The following is a 21,336-nucleotide window of genomic DNA, read 5'->3' as shown; positions in this document are numbered from 1 at the left end:
AAGCATTTCAAATGAGTGTTTTATGTCCTTCAGAGGGATCGCTTTGAGGATGTCGGTACACGCCTTTTGGATGGCATTTACGTCCGTATATCGCTGGCCTTTCATGGGCAAATGCATTTTTCCGAAGAGGTAGAAGGTAGAAGAGGTCGCAAGGTGCCAAATCCGGCGAATGCGGGGAGTGATTGATATTTAAAATGTGATTTTTAGTCAAAAATTCGTCAAAAAGAGTCAAAAGAATTCGGAGCAATTTTTGGTCGAAGGTCAACTTGTGCGGAACAAACCTTGCACACACCTTCCGGAAGCCCAGGTTTTCCGTCAAAATGCGATAAATTGATGGTTTGGAGATGCCCAATTCCATTTCCATAAATGAGAGTAAGTGAAAGTGAAGATTTTGGCTGATATTTGACAAAGTCACGCACAATTTCGATGGATTCTGGCGTGATCACGGTAAATTCCGGGCCTGGATGATCGTCGTCATTTAGGTCCTCCCGACCGTTTTTGAATCGGTTAAACCAGGCATGCACTCTGCTACGGGATAAACAATCAGCACCATACACTTGGTTCATCAATTGAAACGTTTCGGTAAAAGTTTTACCAAGTTTAAAGCAACACTTAATATTGGCTCTTTGTTCGATGCTCATTTTTGTACCGATGACACAAACATACTGTCACTTAAAACGCAATAACTCGACTTCCAATGGATGAAATGTCATCAAATTTTTACTGGAAGTTGGGAAAGGATGTGCTTACCAACACACATTCTCACCAAGAGATAGCGCTGCCCGAAATGTCCCGATTGAAAAAGTCCTGTTTTCCGTGAAACGCACCTTGTATATCGCGCAGCAGCAGGGTTATAATTTGTTTAAGACCCCTGGCTAACACGAGTCATGGGTGTGAAGCCCAGTGGGACCTTCGGAATGTTGAACGAATGGAAGAATAATAAAACAAGGTACGAACGAAATCTCATGCAGCTCTCCTATTGACAACTCCTTAAAACCGAGATCGATTGATTGCATCCGGTTCACCGTTAGTGATCGGATTCTATCTAGCAATACAATCTCCAATTCAATTTCATAAACATACGCGATCGGATAAGTGGATTCTTTTGCCCGTAAGCACTACATTCACAAATACACTAAACGAACCTTCTCTGAGTCCCGGTACCCTATAGAACGATCGACTCAGCAAGGCGATCACTTTAAGTAGACACTTACGGTGTTCTAGAGGGACCACTAGGCACCGTATACATTGTATGGCTCCCAGTTTTCAGTCTCCCTATCACCTAGCTATTGGTTCGGTATTCGGACCCCCAAGCAACTAGCCTGGCTGTTGGCCTCCCATCGCTGGTCCAGTCCAGTCGTCGGTCAGCTCAAGGCTACGCGCGGTGTTCACATGCTGGGGCTGCTGCTGCTGCTGGGAACAAAGCCGTTCCAGCTAGCCAAGAGGGCGTGTGTGGCCGGTGATGGATGGCTTAGCGCCCCCGTTCCGGAAGCCAGGCGAACACAGCAAGTGACGTCGCGATCGCGATCTCTTTACCTATACTTTGATGCAAGAACGCAAGAACATACGCCGTTTGAACGACGTTTTTTTTCGCCGAGATCGAGATCTGTTGCTGCGGCCGCGGTCCGTAATCCTTGCAGTCCACTTGGACGCGATTCAGCTAGTGCCGATGGCGGAATAATGGGCCAGCTGGTGGGGCTGGTGGCACAGTAAACGGTCGAGGGGCGTTGCATTTTGTAGTGAATTTATGGTGCAATTACCTTGTGCTTCTAGTTTCTTACTATCATGTCCCACATTTTATGACCCCTACTGGCCGATAGCCGTGGGCGAAGTTTGGGAAACGCTGACTTCTTTGCACCTGAGCGGTCGCCTTCATCTACGGGGGGCGCACGCGTCGATTTTGGACCAGTGATAGTATTTCTTAAGAGCGACCGCACGTTGTTGTTGATCATTTTTGACAGATTGTTTTACGCGTTGCCATCAACGAATGCCATCTAATCGAGGTATCGAATTCCGTGTGCTCAAAGGTAACAGTATACCAGGGATCGGTAGGATTATTTAGGTCCTGTCGTAAATCGTTATTTGATCGTGTTGAAAGTTGCATTGCCTTGTAATTTCGTGAACTGGACACGAGGTGCCGTCTGCGGCAATTACTTTCACTTCTTATATTATATCCAATGAAACTTGTTGTGGCTATTGTGTCCATTATTACTATGATACTTTTATGTGTGTTACACATTAGTGTGGCCCATCTATTGGGTGAGCAACGTAAGCTGCACTATTCCGTTTGGCTATATAAAAAAACGGTTGAATATTTTTCGATGCTTAAACATTTATTTGAAAGGTAGATTTTAAATTTTTTTGTATAAAATACAATTATGGTTGCAGAAAATTGGGAATTATGAATAGTTTATTTCCAAAGCGGTACGTCGTCAACTAAAACGGAACGATATTTGAAAAGCTCATTTCATTGAAGCTCATTTTCACCTCCAGGGCTGTGTGGTTTATTAGCATTATTGTGCTTCGGAAAATCCACACATCGTGCAAGAGAAACCAATGCATCCACCACGAGTGAAGCTGAGAACTTGGACGGCATTCGGTTTCAACAGGACGGTGCTACGTGCCATGCAGCGACAGCCACAATCCATATTTATGTGCAAAAACCAGTAACTATTGACGACCCCGGGACCCAAATTCAAGCTGCTGTTGCCGATAAAGGACCACATGCAATCGCAAAATGTAGTCAAAAATTGGTCGACCTAATAAGCAACTGTCAAGCCAATCGTGACGGACATTTGATCAAAATTGTTTTCCATAAAAAATATGTCATGCGTGAACCTTTCAAATAAAAGTTCAAGGATCGAAAAATATTCAGCCGTTTTTTTATAGCCAAATAAAAAAGTGCAGCTTGTTTCCGTTCAGGGGGGGCCAAAATCTGGCCAGCCTTTCTCCACTCTTATCGGCACCGAGAGATCAGACGTAGCGTTTTTGTTTTTTTGCGAACGTACCTCAAAACCGTTCCCGGAGGCTATATTTAAAATCAGTTCGCTTGTCCCGCCATCAGACAGCCGGTCCTTGGCGGGGGGTTCCGTTGGTAATTGGTTTACGTCGTCGTCGACGTCGAATTGTGTTGTAATGCGACCTTGAGCCCGCTCGGGGCTGGCAGGCTGACCCTAGGCACAAGACCAAGACGCCGCGCGAGATGTAGGGCACATGTCCGCACGCGAACCGCCTGTCTCGAACTCGGTTATTGACCAAACACCGTGACACCAGCCTGTGTTTGCTGAAGGCGGCGGGTGGTACCCGATGAAAGGTTAATGCTTCGTTCGTGGGTGGGTGTGTGCGTCCGGCGCGGCAGGATAATCACGGTGTGCAGTTATGATAAATCAATGACACACTGATTGTCCGCCGGCGTGGCGTGCGCGTTATGACTGTTGGTGCGGTGATCCATAATTCACAGCATAATGGTGATGATACTGCTGGCGCTGGGCCGCTGGCGGTCCGGCCTATAAATACCGGTGTCATCCGCGGCCGCTGGTCAAGGCGGGTTTCTCTTTGGGCTCGAGGCACGGGAGTCTCGCGGCGACAGTATGCGGGCCAAGGTGGCCTTTCAGTTGACGGTGTTGCTGGCGGCTTTCGGGTCGGTGCATCGAACCCGGGCGGATGTTCCGGTCGAGGAGCCGGACAGCGAGCTGACGATGCTGACGGTGGTGCCGTGTGTGCGGCGGCTGTGCGAAAAGTACTTTCGCTCGGAGCGCGCGATGAGGGGTTCGCTGGCCATCATCAACATCAAGCCGGATGCGTCGGCGTTTCAGCTCAGCATCCTGAAGTCGTTCAACGAGGACGTGCGCCACGAGATGAGCGTGATGGTGAAGGACGCCCACCGGAAGCACTGGAACGCGTCGCACGTGACGGAGAAGGCGAAGAACTATCTGATGCTGGTGGGCGACTCGTCGGAACTGGCGGCGCCGATACGCCAGCTGCGCCGGCTCCCGACCTGGAACCCGCTGGCCCAGGTGCTGGTGATGTTTACCACCGAGATGACCCCGCTGGTGTTCGAGATTGAGGTACGCAACGTGCTGCAGGAGCTGTTCGACAACTCGGTCCTCAACGTGAACGTGATGGTGCAGCGGTACAATACGAGCGTCCTAGAGGCGTGGACCTGGTTCCCGTACGAGAACGGGGGCTGCGCGGACAACATCGCCCAGGTCCGGCTAGTGGATGAGTGTGAGTACGTGAGCGAGGCGGACGAGGAAGCGCGACGGGACGTGCGGTGGCGCCCGTTGTTCCGCGAGGTGCATCACTTCTCGGACTACGGGCCGAAGATACCGAAGTACTACAACTACTGTCCGCTCAAGATCTCCACCAGCATCTGGGAGCCGTTCGTGGTGGGCAACGAGAGCCACATCGAGAAGGGGCTGGAGGTGCTGATGCTGGACACGATCACGGCGCGCATGCAGCTCATCCCGGTGTACAACGTGCTGGACGCGGCCCGGGCCACCGCGCGCATCACCGCCGACAACCAGACCGGCCTCTACGCGGACGTCATCCAGCGGCGCACGGACCTGATGATCGGTGGGCTGTACGAGAACCCGATCAGTCGGAAGCTGCTGTCGGCGACGATCCCGTACTACCAGGACGACCTGACGTGGTGTGTGCCGACGGCCCGTCATGCGCCCAAGTGGCTCAACGTGTTCATCATCTTCAACATCTGGACGTGGCTGATCGCAATCTTCATCATCTTCGCAGCGGCCGCCCTGCTGTATCGGTTTAACTATGTTGAGGGTCTGTACCACGAGAACTTCACCTGGATGTTGCTCCAGTCGCTCGCATTTTCACTGAGCGTGTACGCGCACTACTGGCCGCGGCGCGTCTCCATCCGCTTCTTCCTCATCGGCTACATGTTCTACGGGCTGCACTGGAACGCGGCTTACCACAGCTTCCTGATCTCGGTGCTGACGCGGCCCCGCTTCGAGGCACAGATCGCGACCGTCGAGCAGGCGATCGGCACCGGGTTCGGATTCGCCGGGGCCGAGAACACGCTGGCGCACTTCGACAAACCGGACGATGGTGCTCGGCACATTGCCGCCGTTTACCGCGTGTGCCCGGACATGGATCCTTGCCTGGCGCGGCTCCGCACCGAGCGCCTGCTGGCGGTGGCCGTGTCGCGGGCCCACTCGAGTAACGCCCGCAGCATCGGCGAGGCGGACATGTACTGCTTCCCGAAGACGGCCAACATCTACACGTACTCGGTCGGTATGCTGGCGAAGAAGGACTTCCACCTGCTGCCGAAGATCAACGATCTGATCCGGCGCATCAGCGAGTCCGGGCTGCTCGGCAAGTGGCAGAAGGAGAGCGAGAAGATCCGCGTCGACCGCGGCGACGAGTCCGACGGCCAGACGATCCTGCGCCTGGACCACATCGAGGGCGCCTTCCTGCTCGGGGCCGTCGGGCTGGCGCTCTCGCTGCTGGCGTTTCTTGCCGAGCTGCTCCACTTCCAGGCCTGCCAGCGCTACCACCTGGGCTCCACGCTGTTCGACCGGTTAATCTGCTAGGCGTGTCACTATGGGAAACAAGTGGTCATAAACTGAGGTTAAAAGAGTTTGGATTTTTAAAGTCAAAATCGAATCGAGTGACAACAATTGCTCTCTGAAACCAACTTTTATCAATTACTATACGATCGCGTCAATCGTTAGCAAGTTCTGCAATGGTAATGCATCGTAGGCATACGAAAAAGCAAAACCTATACGTCAAAAAAGTTCAGAAAGGTATTTCAAATTAGTTTTTGAAAATATCGTAAACGTTGATCCGAGAGCAGTTGGACCCAGAAAGTTGACGTTTGAAGGAACGAGGACGAGGAAAATTAAGCGAATGTTTGAGGGTGCTAATGACCGAAGAGGAAGCTTTGGGGTTTCAAACAGATTACTATTTGTATTTGTAGTATTTGTTACCTAAAAAGTACTAGTTACCAGCGTAAGTTGTCATGCAGATTGCATAACTTCGGCCGCAAACATACCCAAAAAAATTTACAAATGGCTGATTTACTATTCCCGAGCGCATAGAACGTTGAATTTAAAATCGTTGAAACATCCGTAGGTTCTCCCAAAACCCAATACAAATTCCCCATAGTGCGCGTGCCGGCCACTCCGTCCGGATCCGCGCCCGCGCGTGCGGTGGCGCGTGCCATGTGAAAGGAAGTTACCGACCTTGCGGCCGTGTAAGGAAGCCCGGCTCCGTCTCCGGGGCGGGCTGATCGGTGTTGTGGCGGTGTGCTGTGTTTTACACTTCCTTCGTATGTCGCGCTCCACCTTGGGTGGTGATTTGCGTTCGCATTCCGCGGCCACGCCGGCGCATCCAGGAAGCGGCCACACGCGTGCGCGCAACGCCGTGACCGCTTCTTCCCCGTTAACGGGCAGCGTGGTTCTGTTTGGCTCGGTGGCACCTCGGAACACTCCGATTCGAGTATCACTTTTCGATCGTAGTTCGAACGCACCCCAGCAATCCGTTGTCACCGCGGCGAGACAGGACAGGGGGATTTCCCGGGCAGCGCGGTACGGGAAACAATTAGGCACCGGGGCGCTGTTTTCCGGCCCTGGCTGCCGAGTCGCTCGAAGGCAATGGGAAGTGTACCGGGGCCATGCCTTGGTGGGTCCGTTTTGGTGCGTTTAGATTTTTTTTGTGCGTTGCCAATCGGCGGGAGGTCCGAAATCACTCGACGTCCGAACCCAATGTTGGCACCGTCTTGATGGTGGAGTTGGTGATTCGGTTCTTCGGCGCTCGATGGTGTTCGATTCGTTGGACAGCGTGCCTGTGTGAAAGGGTAATTAAAGTAGATTTTGGAATGGAGCATTGCGTGTGCCGGGGAGCCGTCAGTGGGACCGGTTGCCAGCATGCTGAATCGTAAAAATATGCTTCACGCAATAAATGTATTGAAATAGAGATTTATTGTTCTGGCGTAATAAATGTTTACTGCACGCAGACTATTGTTTAACAGCCGCGATTTGACGCAGCGACTCAAAATTAATTTGGAAGAACCACTGAGGCAACGAGGCACTTCCCAAAGTCACAACGATTTTGTACACGAAAAAAAGTTTTTTATCATACATTTTTCAGATATGTGATATCCAACAAATACCCAATGTAAATGATGTACGAGGGGCGTTCAAAAAGTTCTGACAATTTTGTATTTACGACAACTGTTTTGCTTGGACAAGATTTTTCTCATCGGTGATGTCGTCTTTATCACCTAAATCGTATCGTAGCGTCGTCCTTTCATGGCCACCTTCAGTTTTCGGAATAAGAAAAAGTCACAGGAGGCCATATCTAGAGAATACGGTAGCTTTGGCATCATCAGTGTGTTGTTTTGGTCAAAAATTCGAACAGAAACCACGATGTGTTAGCAGGAGTGCGACAGCCAATTTTGGGTTTCGCACAAATCCGGGCGTTTGTGACGGATTGCTTGGGGCAAATTGTGCATAACTATCAGGAAATATTCGTTATTAACTGTTCCATCCTTTGGCAACAACTCATGATGCACCACGACCCTGCAATCGAAGAAAACTGTAAGCTAAACTGTTTACATTCGACCAAACATGGCTTTTCGACGTTCACATCTTCTAGGCCCTCTGAAAAAAGTTTGAACCATTGGTAAGCGCTGCTTTTGGTCGTAATGGCATCACCATAAGCTACAGTCAATATTTCAATTTTGTCCGAGCTCTTAATTTCGTGTTTTACACAAAATTTGAAACAAATTCTTTGTTTCCATTTTTCGGAACAGACAAAACATCGCCGATGGGCCAAGAAACGCGCACAGTAAAACAGCTGTTAAAAAATTACTAATTACTCAAAATGGCCGAAAGTTTCACCATAAGTGAGTGACACAAGTAGCAACCTAACGCCGCAACCTTGAAAATCGAACATACGTAGCCCGAGTAAATACAAAATTGTCAGAACTTTTTGAACGCACCTCGTGCTATTCTAAATATTCTAAAGTAGACTAAAGATAAAATGCGTATGCAAAAGACATACTAGTATTTTATATTTCGTAATAATCTGCAAACTCAAATTCACTGCTGTATGACAAATTGGTAGTCTCTAATTGCTCTTCAATGTACTCCTCATTGTCACTCTCTGAAGAGTTCTCAAAAATTGCGACATCTTCAGATCCATCCATAGCGTTGCTGATGCCATATTTTTTGAATGATTTCACAGCAACATCTGTTTTAACTCCCTGCCATGACTTAATGACGATATTGTAAGGATAATTACATTCCTAACAAATGTTTCATTTCATAATTTATTCAATAATACCATAAAATATGTACCTAAAAGGGCATATTTGTAAGTTTAGAGGAGACAAAATTTTTACTCCCCTTGTATAACGCGCACCCAGATTTTAGAGCTAATAAAATTGGGAAAAAGTTGCGCGTTATACACGGAAAAATACGGTAATAAAGAGTGAGTGGCATGTTAGTAGTTTTAGCATCACACAGGAGCTAAAGATTGTGACTGGATGGTGACTGGGGATGAGAAATGCTTCAGTTCAGACAATATTGTGTGAAAACGACCGTGGTCAAAGTGTGGTGAAGTAGCTTAACCGGTAGCCAAGCAAGGGCTAAGTGTATTTGGTGGGACTTGTAAGGAATCTTTTATTATGAGTTGCTAGCGTATGGCCAAATCCTAAATTCAGATCTCTACTGTTAACAACTGAACCGTCTGAAGTTGACGATTTACCTGAAACAGTGGGAATCGGCATAGCAGATGAGATGTTGTGTTCCATCAGGTCAACGCAAGGGCATACACTTCTAAAGGGACTCGTCAGAACCTCCGAAAGCTTGCATGGAAAGTTTTAATGCTCCCTCCATATAGCCCAGATCTGTCGACGAAGAAACATGTTCTTCATAGGGTTGCGTCGGGGCAACCCATTAATTTCTGTAAACCACTAAAAAAGAATAACACAACCGTTTTGCGAAAAGCTGTCAAGGCCGTCAAAAATTAAAATAAGGCTCCGCATGCGTAGAGATAATATTTCTTTCACTCCTGGGTTCAGATCTGTCCATGAGGCAATCGATTCGCTGGCACTGGGCCGATGCACGCGGCACTGCATTTGGGCTCAATTTCTCCGACTCACGCCATGGATGCTGCCCTGCTGGGACTCTGGAGCTGCCCTTCGGTGAACGGGTTTTTGGTGCAGCAGCAGCATGGGCAAACGAATTAAAACGGGGAGGTCCCGGGAAACAAGAATTATCGGCCAGTATGTCGCGGCTGGGGGTGATTAATTGCTCACAGGGTGGCCGATAAAGTGGTCGGATAGAAATCGATTTGTAATAGCCCGGGGCTACGAAAACGCGGGGTGCCACCAAGGCCCGCCTTGGTGCCGAGTCGATATGGGGAACAGGAACGTTACAACTAAAGTTTGACGCCCAGAACGGTGAGGTGGACTGGTTGGCAACGCGGCAACGATAGCTAAACTGTTACGGGACGCAATCGAAAGTATTTTGTAATTGGTCGATCCTCGCGTGAATTTTCCTTCGTTAAATTGTTACCTTGCAGCCTGTTGCATAATTTGCATGAACGGCGTGCGGAAAGGGGTATCACGATCATCTGAGAGCTGGCAACGGTTCCAACATTTAATATTCATCTTGTCTGCGATAGATGTACAAGGTACTAAATTTGGGACACTTTATCGATTCGATTGCCAAATCGCTTCTGGCGTTTCCCGGAAGATCATTTAAGCGTTCGTTCGCCGGGCGCCGACATCAAAATGTCAAATATTGGCGCTGCGAATGATGCCAATGGCTATATCATTTCCTAATTGAGCTGTCGGTTTGAAGGTGAGGTCCGTGAGAAGTTGCGACCGTGGCGACGGGACGGTTGGTTACGGCACGCGTAGCATAACGCAGTCGTTGAGGGTGTGCCAAGTAGCGTCGATCGTGGCAAATAGATCGTGTAGTTCGTGCAACGATTGCTACGATTTTTGGCCACAATGAAACGGGCCCACTTGACGACCAGCATGGCTTTTGGCAACAATCGTTTGGTGTTCAAAGCCGAAAAGAGAAGCATTATTATTTAGCTATCATAATTGCTCTAACCGAGCTCATATTAGAGACTATTTTATAGACTGAGTTATTCTACAACTTTAACGATCACATTGAGCGAATGCTTATACTCATTAATTTATAGTTTACAGAACCATTTTTTTCTGCTTGTCAAAAATGGTCACATCAAATCATTAATAGATGATGCTGACTCACTGACTAGCTTGGCTGTTGTTGGGATCCCATTTCTCTTTGAGCTCATGAATTGCTGTATTATAGTTTAACTGGCTACCAAGGCCTGCACTAGTTTTTCGTCTGGCCACTAGGAAACGATCCTGCGGTTTAGTAGAGCCTGTATTTAGGTTGAGGCGTTTCTGCGACCGAATTGTTCGTAAATTAGATGACTTTATGCCAATTCCTCGAAGAAGCAAAATGTAATGGAGCTTGTGGAGACAACTGTTGGAGCGAGGGTTTTCATTTCAGGACTATTGCACAAAAAGACTCTTGTTGGGATTCCATTTCTCTTTAAACTCGTTTATACGTGTTATATGTAACGGTTTATCTCGCTACCAAGGACGCTACTAGTTTTTCGTCTGGCCACTAGGAAACGATCATGTATTTAGATTGAGGCCTTTCTACGATCGAATTGCTCGTAAATTAGGTGACTTTATGCCAACTTCTCGAAGCTGTTGAAGTCAGCGTTTTCATTCAACTCTTTGAAAGCAACAGTGTGCACTTTTGGGCGATGGCGAATCATATCACCACGCGGCGCAAAATAGACACCCCCTTCGGAGTTGAGCTGTGACCCACAATGAACAGTGTGCACACACATTCCTCGGTGAATTATGATCGAAAGAATCAAGGTTGCTCTGCCGTGTGAAATAATCGCTCAAAAGACACCGGCGCGGTTCAGGCCAGCCCAGGACCACACGAACCGTTGTTGTTGGTGGAGCTCTGCAACCGAACCGATCCGAAGCGAACTGATGGCGGGCGCCCCACCGAGAGGCGCGAAAGCGGCCACGAGGCACGCGCCTCGCGGGGCCGCGGTGGTGGTTGCCCAAGTTCACCTGCGCCGCTGGAACGCATCAAAAGAGCTTCGGCGTGGCCGAACGGATCACAGTCGGTGATCGGTCGTGCGTCGGTGCAGATCAACGGCAACGGGCACTCGTCTGCGTCGTCGGGGTGGTTGTGGCCAGAGGCTGAGTTTGTGTGTGAGCGATGAACGATAATGTAAGCAACGCGCTAAGCGCTTGTAGAACCCGGAAAGTGAAAGGACCTCGCGCATAGAACGGTGCAGGGTTTTTGGGGTGTGTCTGCGGGAGCCGCGCTGTACCCCCAAGGTACACCGGATCCAACCGGTCGCCGGACGAGGTCCGGACGAGGCGTCCGATGTGGTGTAGCGCTGTGGTCAGGTTCGGACGGCGAGACGGATTCTGTGTCAACAAGGTTCCCTTATAGGTGGCAAGCAAGCTGAGGTGGCCGATCACGACAATTAGAGCCGCTCCAGAATGTGAGACCGAGTTCCGTTAAATGGGCGTGCGAAAGCGTGGTGAAGCGTGCGCCGAGTTGACGACGAGCCGAGTCTCCGGTCCGGTCGCCAATGATCCGTTAAACGGCGGTGGAGAAACGCGCTTCGCACCGGTTCGCGTCCGGCAGATGCAGAACACGTGAGACCGATCACCCGTGACCGGTGATGTCGGGCGTCGGCCGTTTTCTCGGGCCACCAACTGTGACGCCTCCGAAATGAGACATTAGTCGGCGTAGCAAAACCGGGCTTGGGAACCACTCATGCTAGGGCTCATTGTGGAGCATTGTGCAATTAGTGCCCTCACTAATGGACCACAAACGGGGGATCGCGATGGCGACAGCGCCCTGCCATCGCGGTTGTCGGTGAGGAAATGCGTTTATTGTCAAGAGTGTCGGTCAGCGGATTTCTTCAGCGCCATTGTAAGCCAGACGATCCTCCGATCCTCCAGCCAGTGTTGTTCCGTCTCGATGGCGAAGGTCGCCATCTGCTAGCTAATGTTAATTAGTTTTATTGGCGTAGTGAGCCGCATTGACTCGAGAGGGCTCCACTGCTCCAGTTTCAGTACCGGAACTTGCGCTCACTTTCGGTGAGACCGTTGCGTAAGTAATGGCTGCGCTTCCGGACCGTGTCGGTTCGGTTTTGTTTTCTCTTAATTTTCCAACCCGAGCCAACGGTTGTTGTTATCTCATTAGCGCCGTCGGCCAGTGGTTAAAGTTGTCTGCCATGACGCAATGGGAAGAATTGTGCACGAAACTGAAACACTTCTTGGTGTTAGGTTGAACGATCGTTTACTAGGCTCGATCAATAAGTTCGTAGTCTCCGTAAGAAAATCGCAGTTTTATGGTTTGAAATTCACTTTATTATTCAGTATAGCCTCCCTGAACATCAATACACTTGTACCATACGCTTCTGAAGCAGCTATGACATCATCAGTTGATAAGAAACGCTCTTCACGATTGATTTTCTTTGGTCTGAAAACAGATGAAAGTGGCTAGGTGCCAAATCTGTTGAATATGGTGGATACTCCAACAATTCGAACTTTAACTTCACGGACTTTTGCCATTTTCAAAATGCTCTTGTGATCTGGTGCATTGTCCTGATGAAAGAGGATTTTTTTCTTCTACAAAACGGTTTTTTTCACAAATTTTCTCTTTCAGTTGATCTAAAAGGTTACAACAACAATCAAAATTTTTTGTTTTATTAGTTTGCAAGTAATCCACTAACAAAATTCGCATCCCAAAAACTGACGCCCTTCATTTTTTTTGGTGATTTTTGGACTTGAACTCGTTTTGGAGCCAAAACATCAGGTCCACACCACTCTTTAGTTACTTGGTTTGATTCAGGATCATGGTGATAGACCCAAGCCTCGCCCCTAGCGATGATTCCATGCACAAAATCCACTTTATCCTATCGAAAAAGCTCAAAATGTGTGTGAGAAAGATGCATTCGAATATGTTTTTAGCGAATGCAGCATCCATTTTGCAAACAGCTTTCTGAAACCCAATACTTCAGTCAAAATATTGGTTTACAAAATATCAAATACGAATGAGATGGTTAGGCCTTATCATAAATCTCTTTCAGTAACTCAACGATTTTTCAATACGATATCCCGTAATTTTTCTACGATTTCGGGTGTCGTGTCCGTTTTTTGACGTTTTTGACGTGGATCGTCTTGAAGGCTAGTACGACCACGCTTAAACTCAGAAACCCTCGTTTTAACCACCTAAATAAAAGCGACACTTTCAACATTCGTGCATAAATGTCCTTTGCTTTTAAACCTTCTAAAAGTAAAAATTCAATCGCAGGACGATACTTGATTTTTTCCGTTGTAAAAAATACTGTGACATTTCAGTACTAAATGACTTGTAAACAAATAATGAAGTGACCGATCGAAAGGGGACTTCACAAACGTTCATATGAAGAGTGTACAAATATAACGGAAATCGGATTCGTAGCAGCGCTCTTTGTCATCGAGGCTACAAACTTATTGAACACACTAGTAAGATACGGATTGACCAGACTTTACTGCTTCACTTCTCCCAGCTGCGTAAAATGCGGCCTACAGGCTTTGCGATGGTTTTGTGTGGCGTATTGTACGCGGTCCTGTGCCCGATGCCTGTCGGTGGCACTCCAAAACTGGAGGTCGTCAAGCAGTGGAACCTGCTGAACTTCAACTTCCCCTGGGACTACCCGGCGTCGAGCAAGGAGTTTTACAACCCGGAAAACATCGTGGCCACCGGGTTGGAGGTGGGCTACGATCGGATATTCATCGCGACGCCGCGACTGTTCTCCGGCGTGCCGGCCACGATCTCCAGTGTGCCGCGGGGTACCAACGGGGACTCGCCGGTGCTGCAGGCTTACCCGGACTGGACGCACCACCGGGCGGCCACGAAGGAGTACAACTGCACCGAGATAGGGCTGGTGTCGGTGTACCGTATGCGTGTCGACTCCTGCAACCGGCTGTGGGCGCTGGATGCCGGCGTTTCGCGATCGCTGGAAGACTTCGAGGTAACCTGCCCGCCGAAGATCCTGGTGTACGATCTTCACACCGATCAAGTGGTACGCCGGATCGACTTTCCCCCGGAGGTCGTGCGTCGTGAATCGCTCTACACGAACCTGATCGTCGACGAGACGGGTTCGCGGCCCGAGAACAACTGTGACGACGTGTTCGTCTACATCACGGACACGGTGGCGCCCGGCATCGTGGTGTACGATAGTGGCAAGGACCTCACGTGGCGCGTCAGCCACCCGGCGATGTACCCGGACCCGGACTTTGCCCAGTCCGCCATCCTCGAGCACCGGTTCACGCTGATGGACGGGATCGTGGGGCTGGCGTTCGACATGGAGGCTGGCATAGTGTACTTCCAGCCGTTGGCCACTGATCGGTAAGTTGGACCAATCGCTTCCAATTCGAGGTCCTATCCTATTGACCATTCTCTCTCTCTCTGCGCAGTATCTTCTCGGTGACGACGGCGGCACTGCGAGCCGGACCGTTGCCGTTCGGCAAGGAGCTGCCGGTGAAGTTGGTTGGTCGCAAGTCATCGCAGGGCATCGGTCTAGCAGCTTCTCCGAAGGGTGGTACAATTTTCTTCGCTCCGCTCACCGAAACGGCCGTTGCCTCGTGGAATCCTCGTACGAACGAACATCAGTAAGTGGGGCCAACGATTGGAGAGCGATGTGCGAATCCTTTGCGTGGCAATCGAGAGCCTTCACTTGTCCGATGATTTCTCTTCTAGCATCCTGGCCAAGGACCAGGAGAAGATTCAGTTCGCGGCGGATTTGCGCACTCCCGACCGTGACGGTTCTGCGCTGTACGTGCTGACGTCGAAGTTCCACCGGTTCTTCCTGAAAAATCTCGACGCCAATGAGTTCAACACCCGTATCCTGCGCATCGATGGCGTGGCCAGCTCAAGTGGACTGCTGGCCGCCCGTAATCACCTCAAACCGACCGTGCCGTACGACACGCTGAACGGAAACAACTACTACCACTCGTCGGTGGTGCTGCCGGTTCCGTACAAACCGGTTCCGCCCGGGGAGAACTATGCTCTGCCGCCGGCGGCCACTACCTCAACGCCGGTGAGCGTGTTCGGATCGGGCGGCGGCGCCTTCGGGCAGAGCCTGCGTGCCAAGAATCCGTTTGGCCTTGGGGAGAAACCAAAACTGAATCCATACTTCGTCCTGAACAGTGGAGAGAAAGCGTTCCCATCTCGACCCCCGTTCGGGATCAATGGGGCCACGTTTGTGCCGAAAATCAATCCGACCTTTAACGATTTGAACGTGCTGCGGTACCGGAAGAGTTTACCACTGAACGGAACGACGCCCCACTGATGCGCGGCTGAGTTGAGACTAGTGTGTACATAGGTTCTTGGGGGGAGACGCAACCGGAACATCCTTGCAATAGCCCCATTGCTCAACCAGTGCGGGGCTGCGAGGTAGACCCTGTGAATGGCCGGTGAGCTGGCGAGCAGTATGCCATCGACACGAACTGCCTATATTTGAGATAAGCGATAGATACGCGATAGACGATACTCATTGCATAAGACGCCATTTCGTCTCCCATTAGCAGACACGCGTTCAACTCAATCGATTGAGCACAATCGAGCCAAACCTATTGGTATTTTATCATTAAAATCATAAAACACAACAGGTCGAAAGAAAATGGTGGGGAACAGTTTTTACACTTGCTTTTACGAATTACAATAGAAGGTAGAATTAAATATGGTTGTGTCTCATTTAATTTGGCTTCGAATGAGAAAAGGTACGGGTTCCTGCGTTTTCCTGTGCAACATTCTCCGGCCTTACTGTCTATGTACCTCGTCATCTTTGGAATTGTATCTGGGAACTGTATCGGTATTTCGTCTTCGTATCCGTTTGTTTGAGTTTTTATTAAGTTAAGGTTGTTTGGGCGAACATCATCAATTAGGCATAGCGGAAATTTTGGTAGCGCTTTAAATTTCGGTATTGATGAACAAGAAAAATATAAACAATAACCAGACGCAAGATCACAAACGAATCTATCCGTTATCCGTTATCAGGTTCAGGTTTGAAATGCCACGCTGCTCGGTATATTGCGTGCATTTAGGCGCATTCGGTCCCGCTCAACTTGAAAAAAATTAAAAAAAAGTAAAATTTAACCCATTTTAAGGCTCGGCACCAAACACAACAAAACATGATTATGTTCTGAAAATTTAACTCCAAATAGAATAGGAAATTAGAATATAGATATTTGGTGAACTTTTGGGGAAACGAAAGGAAAAAGCCGATATTAATGGCAACTCCAAATGGTTTTATTCAACGAACTATTACTGCTAAAGTTATTCTTAGATTTTGTTCCAAGGATATTGCCACATAACCATTCTCCCACACATTATCTGGTGCGTGATTCGAAGCAGCACGTGGGATCGACTTCAGTCGAAATAGGTTAACGCGGAACACCAGATGCGCATAGCGATGTTGGCTTTGGAAGGGTTTACTGTGTAGGAAACCGTACAATAACCCAATCAAACGCGATGGCAAATACCTTGTTTGCTGTTTGCGTTGTTTTTATTTGTTTGATAGTGAATACTTTATTAGATGAATGGTTTATGGATACTGCGTAGGTGCTTACACGAAAATCATTAGTTCGAACTCCGTGATCATGCCCCGTTACTTATTCTTTGTCGTTCTTTCTTAATAATAATTGAAATATGTATCTTGATCACTGTGGTAATGTTTTTGATCTTATTCCTTTATAGCAATTGTTTCATTAATATATCAGTATCTACATCAATTTCTGACCAAGACATTGCGATTTGACACCGTTGGTCTTTTTCTTGTGCGGATACGTGTTTATCCTGACAAGCCTGCACCTTTGGAGCATTTGAAAAATAACATTCGCCAAGTCATGGCCGATGTAGCACCAGAAATCTGCGAAAAGACATTGAAAATTATGTTATCAGAATCGACTGATGCCTTGGATCCCGAGGTGGTCATATGAACAGTATTGTGTTTCATGCATAATGGTGGAGTACAAACTTACATAATTACATAATGGCAAAACATACAAACTTTATGATAAAAAAAATCATTAAATCCTTAATTCCTATGTGTTTTTTAAAGTTTATTATTGAAACTACAAAATGGCTATAGAAGACGAACCAAGACAAATACCAAGATTGGGTGAAAAACGAGCTAAAGTATAAATTTTAATCATAAAACCATGTATTTAACGGATTTTCGTTCCGCATTTTGCATTCCGTTACAGAAAAATTCTTCCGACGAAAAACGACTTTTCTCGGATCCAGAACGCGATGACTGCATTCAACTCATTGTCCGGGCTGTAATGATTACTTTTAAGGTGTCTCTCGAATAGAGAATAAATAAGTTCAAGTTTCAGGAGGTTCTCAGCACCTTTTCAGTTGCATGCGAAGAGTGTGGATGTTGTGAGATTATTGATCAATAATGAAGCCAACACGTTCGTTACATACTCCAAATTGGTTTGCGATACGCTGTTGAATCTGAGGCAGTGATCGAAAGTCCGATGCGTGCTTTGTCAATAATTAAGGCTGTTCTGAGGTTGGCAATTACTACAGCTATCGATACCTCATAATTCTAAGATATTCCTGTAAATTGTCAATCACGCTCCGTTGCCGAATGCTTGGCTTCAGTATTTTGTGTAAGTACGCCTTCGGTCTACTGCCGGGGGGTGAAAAAAATTTGTGTTTTCTTGCAAAATCATACTTTTGTTAATCCTCTTCATTAGTTCGTGGGTGCTCCCTATTTCCCAGCCATCTCTCGACATCAACTAACCGTTGCACCGGATTGGAACCGTGTTGGTTCCGTTACTACTGGCGTTTCGTTCCAACCTGTCCTTGGTTGCAGCGATGAACGATGGATTACTCCGAGTGTGAAATGCGTCGGCTCGATATTTCACCCGATGCTCGTTAGTTGGAACGTTAGGACCCACGCTTTGCTGAAGAAGGTCTTGCCGGTCACGCCACGACCATAACAGATTTCGCCGAACACTGACCTACATATGAGCACGCATTTCACGACCATATCCCGATTTGCCGGGCGCCACTTAAAAAATATAAAGGGTGCTAAATGGGAAATTTACTGTAATCGAATCTTTCGCCGTAACGCCGCGTTAACGGTTCTGTGGGGGGTGGGCCCGTAATGGGAAACCGATCGGTAACGATCTCGCCTTTAGCCACACACGATTCTGCCCGTCCGTCGGGGACCACCACCGCGCAGGAATTTTTGTGGAGAGGAATTCGATCGATATTTCGGAAGCTACAAAGTCGCACGCCCGTCGTCTCGAGAGCTGCTCGATCAGCGAGCCCCGGGACTTCCGGTGCGCGGGAGTGGAGAGCTACAATTTCGGATGGCCCACAGGAGGATAATGAACGCTCGCAGCCATACCTTTGATTGGAGGTCTTTTTGCGATGCCGGCTGGGAGAAAAAGTCGGTCGCACCGTAATTGAGTGGAAACTCTAGCGCCCACGACCCGCGGCCGCCCATTGGGATGTTCCGAATTTTCCGAACCAACATTCGGAGGGGGACTTTTCTTTCTTTCCGATCTCCTTCCGATCGGGGACGCAGTAAAAAGGCGGTCCACGCGCGGTGCGTGCCTGTAATCGGTCGTACACTTCTTCTTGGTAGGAGATTGCATTTCGTTTCTTCGCATTCGCTTCCTTCACTTCACATGTGGTGTGGTCTCTCTATTGTGTGTGCCTTTTTGCCGAGGTAATTTTGTGGTTCACATTCCTATGCTTCGCGTGTCTGTGGGTGTCTGTTTGTGCTCACATGGGGGATCGGTCTGTTCGGTCTGAGACGGTCCGGAAGTCGTATCGTTCGTATGTGGCCCTGGCCCTGACTCTGGTGCCGCAGCAGCGCAGCAGTTAGACGACTATTGTTTTCCCGCCCGTGTATAAGTGTGCGTGCGTGTGTTTAACCTGGTAGCAGAATGTGGAAAATGGGAAAATGGGGTGCTCGCGTGTGCACCTGCTCGTGCCACTGACCCACAGGCCGGCCGGTCGGTCGTTGCGACAATGGTGCGGGAAAATGTGGGGAAAATTTCGAACGGGGCGCGAAAAGCTGTGCCGGAAAACTCCGGCATCCGGAGGCGCGGGAAGGTGATGGTGAAAGCTGGCGCACACTGTGGGGGGATCGAGGTCCGGGACCGTGGGAGGAGAGAGAGAGCAAAAGCCTGACAATGGGTGGTGCGCCACCCCCATTGCAATAGAGGGTGGCAATAGAAATGATTAAGGAGCACTTGCGCAGATAGCGCCGCGCGCGATAGAAAGGACCATAATGACAAGAACACAGAGAGAGAGAAAGGGAGAGAGGGAGAGGGAGAGAGGGAGCATATGCAAAGTGATAGAGAGACAGGGAGAGAGAGAGAGAGGGAGAGATAGAAGGGAAAATGGAAACGCATATCGTGACGGATAAGAAAGAGAAAGTAAGGCGAAAGGGCCAGAAGGGCTCTAGTGGAAAGAAGGGCCGGAATGGGGCCGTGAACGAGAGGCAATCGGAGGCACAATTGTATGTAGATTCAGGTACGACCGCGCTGCGCTGACAGAATGTGTCACAGGGTGCCGGGGGGAAAAGGGGGACGCTCCGAGGGAGTTGAAGGGCCACTGGGACCAGAGCACACACGAACGACGGCTCTCAATAATTTAAATAACTTAAATAAATAAATAAATACGCTCTCTACACCCTGGGTGTCTGTGGTGGTGTGCGGCTAGTCCGAGTCCGCGTCCGTCCTTAGGCCTGGTTCTTGGCGTACGCGGCGTAGGCCAGGTTCTGGGCCGCGTCGGCCGACCGCCGGTCCCAGCCGCCGTGGCCGGAGCCGCCGCTCGACCAGCCGCTACCGTGCGACTGCTGCTTGCTGGCGACCAGCTTCTTCAGCCCGATGATCCCGGCCAGCAGGAGCGCGATCTTCGACACGATGAGCGCCTTGCCGGCGAGCAGGTAGAGGCCGGCGATCGCCACCGGCACCATGGCGGCCATCTTCATCATGAAGCCCATGATCATCATGCTCATCATCTTCTTCATCTTGCCGCGGCCTGTCGAGTTCGAGATTGGGATCGAGAATCGAGATCGAATTGGTGTGGGTTTCGGGGTGGGGGGGTTTGGGGGGGTTTTGGGTGGCGTACCTTCTTCTAGTCCGCGGCCGAGCTCCTCGCTGGACAGCTTCGGCAGCGTCACCTGGACGGTGCGGCTGCTGAAGACGCCGGCGACCTTCTCGAGCAGCATGTTGGTGAGGGCTTCGTCGCGGGCCTCCAGACCGCGGGGCAGCGACTGCTCCAGCTCGGCCTCGGTCAGGATCGGTTTGGTGGCCGGGTCGGTCGCCACCGCCGACCGCTCGTTGCGCACGATCCGCAAGTCGCCCACGCTGAGCGTGTCGACGCGCGACAGCCGATCGATGAAGGTGATCGCACGCTTCTTCAGGCACGGCCCGAAGCCACCGTCCGCCCGGGAGCACTCGTCGTACACACGGAGGGCGGCCCGCAGCCCCTGGCTCTGGTAGTCCTCGGCCGGCGTCGCACTGGCCACCACCACCACGGCTAGCACCAACACAGCGGAACGCAACACAGCGGGAGCCATCTCTCGATCGCGGCACTGGCCTAATGTCCTTTTGGAACTTTCGTGAAAAAAAAAAACGTTTGCACACTTTGCACACGGAACGCGGATGGGTGTCCTGAGTGGGGTCTGAGCTGCGCGTCGGTCGCCGGATCACTGATGCTGAGTCCGGGCCCTCGCGCCACCTTTATACGGAGTGGGTTTTCCCGCCGCGGAGCGTGCGCAAGCGAGACGGGGCTTGCGCGCGTGGCGTTCGCTTCCTCATCCGGACGCCTCGAACCGCGTCTTGCCGCGAGCTGTCCCTCTTCGGCGCGCACTCTCCTGCGGACGCCGCGCTTTCGTCGAGCCGCGCGTCGTGGGGCCGTCGGGAAAAGTTCACGTCGCGCGTCGCGCGGGTCGGACCCTTCGGAATGGGGTGCGGAACCGGGGGGCTGTTTTCGCTTTCCGCGATGGGAAAAGTGTGATCTCCGCGTTCTGGTGGTGGTGGTGGTGATGAAGGTAGACCAAGCGCGCTGACCCCCCGTTCTTCGGGACCCCCACTCCCGGTCCAGCCTGGTCACCGGCCACATGCCAGATGTGGCCTTCGTTTGCATATGTATTCGTGTGAGTGTGTTATGATGCCCGAGAAGAGAAAAGTGAAGCCCGAATAGGAATGGGACTTTTCATTTTCTTCGCGCGCGCCAATGGCGCGGTTCCGCTCAGTCCCCG

The 21,336-nt window shown here is 50.0% G+C and overlaps 3 protein-coding genes across 3 annotated transcripts; 2 read left to right on the top strand and 1 right to left on the bottom strand.

The window, feature by feature from the left end:
- Positions 1 to 3,590: 3,590 nt before the first annotated feature.
- LOC131207544 (uncharacterized) lies at positions 3,591 to 5,555 on the top strand. The gene has a single exon (XM_058200162.1). The coding sequence runs from the start codon at positions 3,591 to 3,593 to the stop codon at positions 5,553 to 5,555; it is 1,965 nt and encodes a 654-aa protein (XP_058056145.1).
- An 8,059-nt stretch (positions 5,556 to 13,614) lies between these two features.
- On the top strand, positions 13,615 to 15,771 carry LOC131208401 (major royal jelly protein 1-like). The gene is made up of 3 exons (XM_058201138.1): positions 13,615 to 14,450; positions 14,519 to 14,713; positions 14,802 to 15,771. The coding sequence occupies exons 1-3, from the start codon at positions 13,618 to 13,620 to the stop codon at positions 15,391 to 15,393; spliced, it is 1,620 nt and encodes a 539-aa protein (XP_058057121.1). The 5' UTR covers positions 13,615 to 13,617; the 3' UTR covers positions 15,394 to 15,771.
- A 4,038-nt stretch (positions 15,772 to 19,809) lies between these two features.
- Positions 19,810 to 20,652, bottom strand: LOC131211061 (uncharacterized). The gene is made up of 2 exons (XM_058204410.1): positions 20,202 to 20,652; positions 19,810 to 20,111 (listed from the first exon to the last, which is right to left on the bottom strand). The coding sequence occupies exons 1-2, from the start codon at positions 20,650 to 20,652 to the stop codon at positions 19,810 to 19,812; spliced, it is 753 nt and encodes a 250-aa protein (XP_058060393.1).
- Positions 20,653 to 21,336: the final 684 nt, after the last annotated feature.

The sequence above is a fragment of the Anopheles bellator genome, chromosome 2 (assembly GCF_943735745.2).
Source record: "Anopheles bellator chromosome 2, idAnoBellAS_SP24_06.2, whole genome shotgun sequence".
In the NCBI taxonomy this organism is placed as follows: Eukaryota; Metazoa; Arthropoda; class Insecta; order Diptera; family Culicidae; genus Anopheles; species Anopheles bellator.
Note: the sequence above shows the minus strand (reverse complement) of the source record. Positions and strands in the feature narration are given on the sequence as shown.